The following is an 8,933-nucleotide window of genomic DNA, read 5'->3' as shown; positions in this document are numbered from 1 at the left end:
GCAGGAATGTTGTCTCAGTGGTATCCCTTGAGAGGTAAAATAAAGCAAATGATGGTGTACTGTTCTAGAGAGGTAACTTAAACACTGCACCAATATACTCTTTATCATCCTCAAAAGACAATCAGAAGGCAGCAAAAGATTCAACAGTACTGTTGACTTGGTAGGAAAAGATTGGGAATCTTCACAAATTCCTGTCACACACCAGATCATCTGTTCATATATTACCAAAGCAGCTGGAGTTTTATACACGCAATAAAAAAAACCCAAGACTTTAACCTTTCCCTAAAAATCATCTAGAAGGAATGGAATAAGGAATCCAGTACAGAAACTGCAATTAATATAGAATTCACAATTTTCAAGGCACTGGTAAGAATTTCCTGCCTTATTAGATACTGTTCACAATATGTACACTTACACTGTACAAATACGTGTCTAACAGTTAAATGCTGAACAGTTGTGTGTGAGCAGAACTTGAGGGAAGCACTATTGCTCCAGCTTTGCAATGGTACTGATTATTACATTCCATAGAAATCTTGAGGCTCCACAGAAGTCCTAAACTTATCCTATCCCCATTGAAAATTTCTCTACAAGTTCTTAGTATAAACACCATCCATCATTTACTGGCGGATTTCCCACAGTCACCTGAAATTTTCATTTTCAAATTTCTTATACAGACTTTTAGATTTGGTTTCTCTTCCTGAAGACATACGGATACATCTAAAGTCCATTAAAAAAGATAAAATCCCTTTTGGTTTCTTACAGTCCTGAAACTTCAGGATGCCCTTACAAGAAAAAAGCATGATGCCTGAACCAAGCAAAAATGGGAATGAACAGAGCAATTGACTTGTGAAAGTCACCTCGAAATTGGTATCATTCAGAACAACTCAGGACAACAAGGGCTGTTACTCCATTTTCTTGGGGTGTATTCATATATTCACTTGGAAAGCACAGAAGTTTCTGCCTTTGCATTGCGTTTTGTTTTGTCCTTAGCCGTTCTGATAGAATATATGGCAGTACACTGTAAACTGAACCATTCAATCTATGTTAAAGAAGAAAGAAACAAATAATACCTATGGGATGATGTTATTTAACTTACATCACTCCAGTGATATGCCTTATAGTACAGACCCACAAGCACTGTAGCAGAGAAAGTGGTAAAGGCTGCCAGGGGATGAGGAGCCAAGTGTGAATGGGAACTTCCCAAGCCAGCTCTGCTGCTGAGGCTAACATGTCACATAACCACACATTTAGCATCTGCACAGCTTATAAACCTCCCAACTTCCTAACGAATATTACAAACTTTTTTAAAAGATCATATTCAGGAAATTTTTAGTCATGTAACTTTGTAAGATGGAGTTATTAGGAAGGCACTTATCACTGTATTTATCAAAACTAACCACAAGGAAAGCAGAAAATTTATGGTAAAATGTTAGTTTAAAGAACATCAGATATATGAAAAGACTTAGAAGACTTTACTAAAGGTTCATTGGAAAAGACAATTAACTTTTATTAGGTCAGCCTATGTGAAAAACACTTAACTCTCAGACCAAGAGTCACTCTGAAAGCTTTTTTTTGATACTAGTTGATCTCAAAATCACATCACTTTACACTTTCTGTATCTCTTATATTCTTAAATTGTCATGGATAAGCACTACTGGCATACTATCTTATACATCTGCATTGAAAATGTTTGTCTCATAGCCGAGCAACTCAGATGATAGAATGTCTTGCTTTTAATCTTAGAGTTGTCATGCAGAATAACCTTCTTTGCCGTTGCAAATAAGCACACACTCTTTGTGTTCCTTTATGTTCTTTAGCAAAAAAAGCATACTATGATTAACTGGATCATGGCTAGCCATTAATGTTACATGGTATAATTTGGTATTGCTGAGGAATACAGCATTATTTGCAAATATGGCAGCTATACAGCTATGATACAGTCATGAATGCAGGGCTTCTTTATAGAAGCGCTTTCTTTATGGTAAACAAACCATTTTGTATGAATGAGTTATCACACAACATCATAGCTTCTAATCTAATTGAAAACATATTTATGCATGGTTCCTCATCCCTTAAACCTCACCGTTCCTACATTTCTAATGGCACTGAATAGAATTATATTCTGCTAATGCATTTTTTAGCTTGTCATTGATCATTACTCCAACATACAAAGTTTTCCTTGAATACCATTATCATCTGTTCATGATCACTTCTGGTATCTGAGCCACTTATATTTTGAGGCACATGGCTTCTGGTTTTTAAACCAACTTCTGTTTCTTTGCATAATAATAATAGCCTAAGGCTTTCAAGTAAACTGTTTCCATGTGTGTCTGTATTACAAGATTATTCTGCTCTCCAGGATAACCTGAGATACTGCTTTACCATGACATTGATTGGTATCTGGATTACTTCAATTCAGCCAGCCATAGTCTCTGAACCCAAAAACTGTATGAATATTACTCACAAAACTTTTTAGATAATCCAGAATACATCATTGATTTATGATGTCTCAGGGTTAATTTTTAGAACTACCTAAATATAGAAAAAAAATATTTTTTCTCCACTTATATTTGCTTGCATATGCAAAGCTGTATAGTCTTTCTTGTTCCTTAGCCTTCTACAATACTCTTATTCCATGAGTCCTGATCGCATTATAGGTACTACAGAAAGAATGCATTATGAAATGTGTGCTAGTCCTAAAACCTCATAAAACTGTGAAAGAAATAATCATATTTAAAATGATACATTTTCCAAATGCTAATAATCAGAGTATTAAAAACATAAACTCTAAGGACCCCCTAGTGTACCATCATGTAAGGTAATTTTTTTTCTGGAATTATAATTACATAAAATAATAAAATATAAAATATATTTACATGGGATAAGACAGTTTTAAAACAATTCTAAATATGTAATTAAGAAATATGCAAATGGATGACTACAATTTAATTGTTAAGATACAAAAAATCCTACCTGTTTGCTTTCTTCCATTTCAGATTCACTGCTAAATTCTTCTGTATTTAAATTTTCAAAATCTGATTCTCCAACTGCAATTGGCACTGTCACAGTGAGGCCTGGGTTGTTTATGAATGACATGTAATCATTTTCATCAATTACATATTTTTCCACACTGCTGCCTGTGCCTACACCACTGGTGGTTCCATTCCCATCTTTAAGATAATTCAGATCTTTGCTTATTTCAACAGCAGTATGATTGGAAATGCAGCTGTCTTTCTTGTTGTTTAGCTCTTCAAGTGCTTTGATTTCCTCTAAAGCTTTCTGCTTTCTAACAAAGGCTTTTTGGATGAACTCCTGTATCTTTTTTTTAACATAATCTATTCCCTTCTGAATCCTTGCCACAGCAATCTGGAGATTGTTCATTTCATTATCATCATCGGTAGCAGCAAGGTTGTCTGAACTAAATGAGCTCAGCAGCAAGGCCAGAAATAGGTTCAATACCTAAAAGATGAGAGAATACAGCTGTATAGTAAATACACACATACAAGAAGTGAGTATTTTTATGGGATGCTGTCAAATAGCACACATTGTTTTGAAAAACAACATTCACTAATTTTAGACAACCATATAGCACCTTAAATTACAAAAGATCTCCTTACTTGTTTTGATCAGAATTCACCCAGAAGATGAAAACAGACAAGTTAATACCTAAATATTTTAAACTTTTGATCTTTGTTTGAAGCAGCATGGTTGCTTAGACTCATGTCTAAGCATATTACAAAATGTTTCAAAAATCCTAGCTATACACATTCATCGTAAGTTTGAAAGGCTTCTGTCTAAATCTCTTAAAATCACTTGGCATTTAAGCAGAATTAAATAAACATGATTCAATAAATTAGATGGGTTTCTATGATGCAGATATTTTTGAAACATATCAGTTAATGCTATAATAACCCTCTTATACTTTTTAACTACTATTTGGAAGTTTATACGATGAGACTGATTTTCTGTTAACTGTGGGCTTGCCTCTGACATTCTATAAAGCTTGTCATAAAAGGATTAAAAGAATATTTTAAAATGAATTTTACACTTTAATCTCTATTATTATATTATTTGTAATTGGATTTTTTTCCTTTTTCACTTGGCAAAAAACAAATAATTTGCACTTACACAAGAATTTAAAATAAAATGGACTTCTTTCATCAGCAGGTAACAATGTTAGCAACAGTATTGCCTGAGAACTGTGATTTATTGCCTCAGAATTCAAACATTATTGTTGTTTTAACATAATCTTCTAGAAACTGTAGTTATTTCACTAAAGCTTACAAGCAATTAATCATTTCATACTTTCAGTCTGGTATACCACCAGGCATCAAAAGTTGTCATGATATAGCAAAATGGTGTAAATTGACTTCCCCATTGTTAAATGTGTTAGGTCTCTCATTTGTACTCTCTCTGAGATTTAATTCTGCAGACTTTCACAATTCCAGAAAAGAACCTTGAAGGTAAAAAGACACTTGGAAGAAAGAAGACAATATGAATCTGAAATGGTATTTCTATGCTGAAGCTAATGCTAAAAACCAGTAGAGCAGGTTACTGATCATAAATAACTCTCTGGGGCTCTGCAAATTTCTGCTGATATAATGTCCAGATTGCAAGGTCATGTAAATGACTAAGATATGAATACTTTGAATTCTATTTTATAAAAATTTAAATAATGTTAAAATATATCACTAAAAGAAGATAGAATAATAAAACAGTTTTTAGGCATATCAGAATGAACTGCAAAGATTAACAGTAAAAGAAACTTAAAAATAAAGTACAAATGTAAATGGTGCATTCCAATTATAATCCTAATTTCTAAATTCTCACCAATTCAATATTTATCAATTGAACCTTTGGCATTTTTACTTGTCAGCTTGAATTAAAATTATTCTGTAAAGGTTTCCTCTATAATTTTGAGTTAGACGCTTTCAAACACATTTTTAGGATGGACGTCCAATCACTTTGTATTTTGTTTTTGTTTTTTACACCAAAACAGGCCAAAAAATTCAGTACTTAAATTCAAGACATTCTATATAAGAACAGCTACATTATACTTCACTTCTATTTTTATTAAGTCAGAAGTATTAGTGCCAGAATTAGCGGTAATGGGTATAAGAAAGTCTGTTAGAATTTTTTTTCTCCAAAGAAGCAGCTGCCCAGGAACTGGTGCAGCATAAGATTTATTATTTCAAGAGTAGTCAGGAAGACATTTGGATTTAAACAGCATCTCTAAATTAGCTGCAGCATTCTCATGATAGGGTGTTTGATTTGACATTTTGGTGTATTCCTAAATTCTGGACCCATAGTGAGAGTGCTTCAGTGTATGGAAATGAGTGAAAAGGTGGAGAAGGGAATCATCATATGTTTTTACCCAAAATCCAGCACACTCAGATTTATTTTTAATTCTAAACAGAAGTATGACAAACATTCTTATTGCCTAGCTGTAAGTTATGTACATTTTGCATCAGAGTTAATGTTAAAAAATGTTCACCACATACCACTAGGTTTCCAATCACCATGACCAGCATGAAAACTATAAGGCACATGGTTTGGCCTGCAACCTCCATGCAGTCCCACATCGTTTCTATCCATTCTCCACACAGCACTCGAAAGACAATCAAGAAGGAGTGGAAAAAGTCATGCATGTGCCAGCGTGGAAGCACACAGTCACTGGAGATCTTGCAGACACATTCCTTGTAGCTTTTCCCAAACAGCTGCATCCCAACCACAGCGAAAATGAACACAATGATGGCCAGCACCAGGGTCAGATTACCCAGAGCCCCCACTGAGTTGCCAATAATCTTAATCAGCATGTTTAGAGTTGGCCAAGATTTTGCCAATTTGAAAACTCGAAGCTGAAAAACAAAAATGCAGAGTAATTATTAGTGTTATTGATGAAATAGAAGCTAGGTCCAAGTTGTTCAGCAGAGCATATCAGTTTCTGTAGATTAATTTGTTCTTCAACAGGAACATATCATTTTAAAGGAAGCCAGTGAGCATGGAGTATTTGCCTAAACTGCAGTGTTCAGCATTTCATCTTAATGATGCACACAGAAAAAAAACCATAATTTGTGTTTGTACCACATTTGATTTTAATATTTTTAAACATCCACTTACAGATGACTACTGAACAATTGTTAAAGACATTTTAGAAGTTTGCACTCTTTTCATCACCTTCACCGCACCCTCTTCGCTGGCTTGGTTCCACATCTCCCTCAGCACTACATTAGGTCTTTCAAGCTTAGTTAGAGGACAATGTTTGAAGCAACAGTTTGATGCTGATATTGTGATGTCCATTCAAATCATAAACACTAACTTTAAAAATAATATTCAGTAACGAAACTATGGTATGTGAAGTTGGGTACCACTGCAACTTGTGCTAATAAACAAAGTCACTACTTCCTGCTCTCTATATTAGGGAAAAACCTAGGTTGTCAAGTAATGTGATAAATATTAGTAATAGAGACTTTTAAATCATTAATATTGTGCTTCCAGTAAACATAACTATAAATTAGTTTGTGTACAATACTAATTGCTATAAAAAAAGACATTTCTAGTAGAAGCTCATAATATTTCAATTTAAGTGTTATCCTGAAGTCAGATTGTTAAAACTCTTTGTTATATGTAATGGAGTTACTAAAAGTTTATTCTTGGTGCCCACTAAAATAAATGTCATGAAGAGAGGATCTACTACAGGGCTTTATGAGCAACACAATATAAAGACTAAAAATGTTATGATTCTTCATGCTAGTGGCAGTATGTATGTTTTTACAGATACTCAACTTCGATGAATTTTAATGAAATCAGTATAACAAAGATTTACAAAATTCTTAAAAGGGAGCAGTTAGTCTTATGCTGGCAAAGGATATCAGTAGGTAGGATATCAGTAGGATAATTTGATATCAAAAGATATCAAAGGATATCAATTGACAAATACCTTAAACTTGTACTTATCAAATATGGATTGCAAATTAGGCATATATGAAAAAGAGTGCGAGCCATTTAAGTGTATAATTTATCTTTACAATACTGGTAATTATTACAAACATCAGCACATTTTTTTTTGAGTGAGACAATTGCATGCAAGGTATTTACCAATCTGAATGACCGAAGAACAGATAATCCTTCAACATTTGCAAGGCCAAGCTCCATTAAACTAAGGCTAACAATAATACCGTCAAAAATATTCCAGCCTTCTTGGAAATAATAATAAGGGTCCATGGCAATTATCTTTAGTACCATTTCTGCTGTGAATATCCCAGTGAATACCTAAAACAAAATGTAATTCATTACTCAAGTTATTATGAGAAATGTATATACCTGAGTAAATTTTTCTAATGTAGCTTGAGTTCTCATACCTGTTATTCGTACCTGTTACTATAGAAACCATCTGATTGCTATCTCCAAATGGCATCTAAGTATTTATAAACACTGAAAATTGATATTTAAAAACAAATTCTATGATTCTATTCTATGATAAAAATTACGGAATCAGGAGAGATATAGGAGGGCAGAGGTTTGATAAACCTATAAAAAGGTATTCACCAGTCAGCAGCTCAGCTCCAGTTCATATTTGACTGATACGTGCTGGACTATCCATCCAGCAGATGATGTGATGTGACCTGGTGTTTTCAGTCCTGTTTCTAGAGGATACATCCAGTAAAGCAAAAGAAGGCTTGACAGCAATTTCTTTCCTTGCTCACAGTCTAAACAGAAGTGTTAGAAGAAACTCTTGAAGGTCAGTCTCTATAAGCACAGACTCTCTAAGGTCTGTCTTTTAGGTCAGAGGTAAAGAGTATGAGTGGAATAGACAGGGGAAGTTGGAGTTTCTTGCACCAGGCTTTTTGTAAGAATATAGAGGTTTCATGCACAGCTACTATTCTATATGATAGCTATTTCCTTTTGGGAAAAAAGAACTTAATAGTGATCATATTCTTTGAAATATCTGGAAGTGACAAATGTGAAATTATCAATACTCCTTATTGTTTTAAAGTCCGGAACTTAACCCAACACCTTCTTGCAATGAATAGTGATCAGTAGTTTGTGCAGTGTAATAAAGAATTTTTGGAGCATAATGCAAAACCACTAAAAACATACGAATATTCTGCACAACACTCAAAGGATGTCCTAGATGATCCAAAAGTCTACTAAAGTACACCAATGTACTCTGCTATTGCTTTGTGATAGTTCTTTACCCAGCTTGTTCTCAGTCCTCCTACAGCAAGTTTTACAGAAGCAAAACTGACTTTTTACAACACTATATAACTACACTCAAGAATTACCTTTTAATTTAAGAAGATTAGGAGGTGGATGTAATGCTGTGGAAACATTCACCATTGTCAAAGTGTAAATGTTAACATTTTTAAAAGTGTATACTTTTGAGAAACTAGGAATATAGCAAGAAACACTATACTATTAAATTGATATATGTTACCATATAATCAGAAGAATGTAACACGTATTACTATGTATCGTAAAGAAAACCCAACAAAGAAGATTATTCTTAACAAATATTTGTCATATTTGTCAAAATAATTGAAAAACAAGCAATATGAGAAACATTTCATTTTAAAATATTTCCTTCACAAAATAACCCATTCCATCCACAAACTACTTTTTCTTGAGCTTAACTGCATCCCCAAATACACAAATATACATTTTAACAGAAGTAAACTCAAGTTTTCTTATAATTACTTAGGACTTTTGAATACTGAATGAATTTTAGAATTATGAAAATGAATCACTGTGTTTCAGAACTATTTCTTCCTTCTCATTAAAATGCTATAGAAAAGGCAGAGTCATATTTGTCATATTTAATTTATCCTCAAACAGACCATGATGTCACAAGCAAAGAGTAAATTAACATATTTTGAATGGAAATCACAAAATTAAGGTTAATAGATTAATACAGTGAGGAACAGAGAATTTAA

The 8,933-nt window shown here is 33.4% G+C and overlaps 1 protein-coding gene across 1 annotated transcript in view; it reads right to left on the bottom strand.

The window, feature by feature from the left end:
- The window catches only part of LOC104164126 (sodium channel protein type 2 subunit alpha-like), a gene marked incomplete at its 3' end in the record, with an annotated part of 58,596 nt that overhangs the window by 26,269 nt on the left and 23,394 nt on the right, over positions 1-8,933 (bottom strand). The window contains exons 14-16 of the mRNA XM_009703362.1: positions 7,099-7,272; positions 5,502-5,858; positions 2,974-3,459 (exon numbers count right to left, since the gene is read on the bottom strand). Of these exons, the coding sequence (XP_009701664.1) occupies positions 2,974-3,459; positions 5,502-5,858; positions 7,099-7,272 (1,017 nt within the window). The remainder of the gene's footprint in view (positions 1-2,973; positions 3,460-5,501; positions 5,859-7,098; positions 7,273-8,933) is intronic.

Source organism: Cariama cristata, unplaced genomic scaffold (genome assembly GCF_000690535.1).
Source record: "Cariama cristata isolate BGI_N322 unplaced genomic scaffold, ASM69053v1 scaffold8897, whole genome shotgun sequence".
In the NCBI taxonomy this organism is placed as follows: Eukaryota; Metazoa; Chordata; class Aves; order Cariamiformes; family Cariamidae; genus Cariama; species Cariama cristata.
Note: the sequence above shows the minus strand (reverse complement) of the source record. Positions and strands in the feature narration are given on the sequence as shown.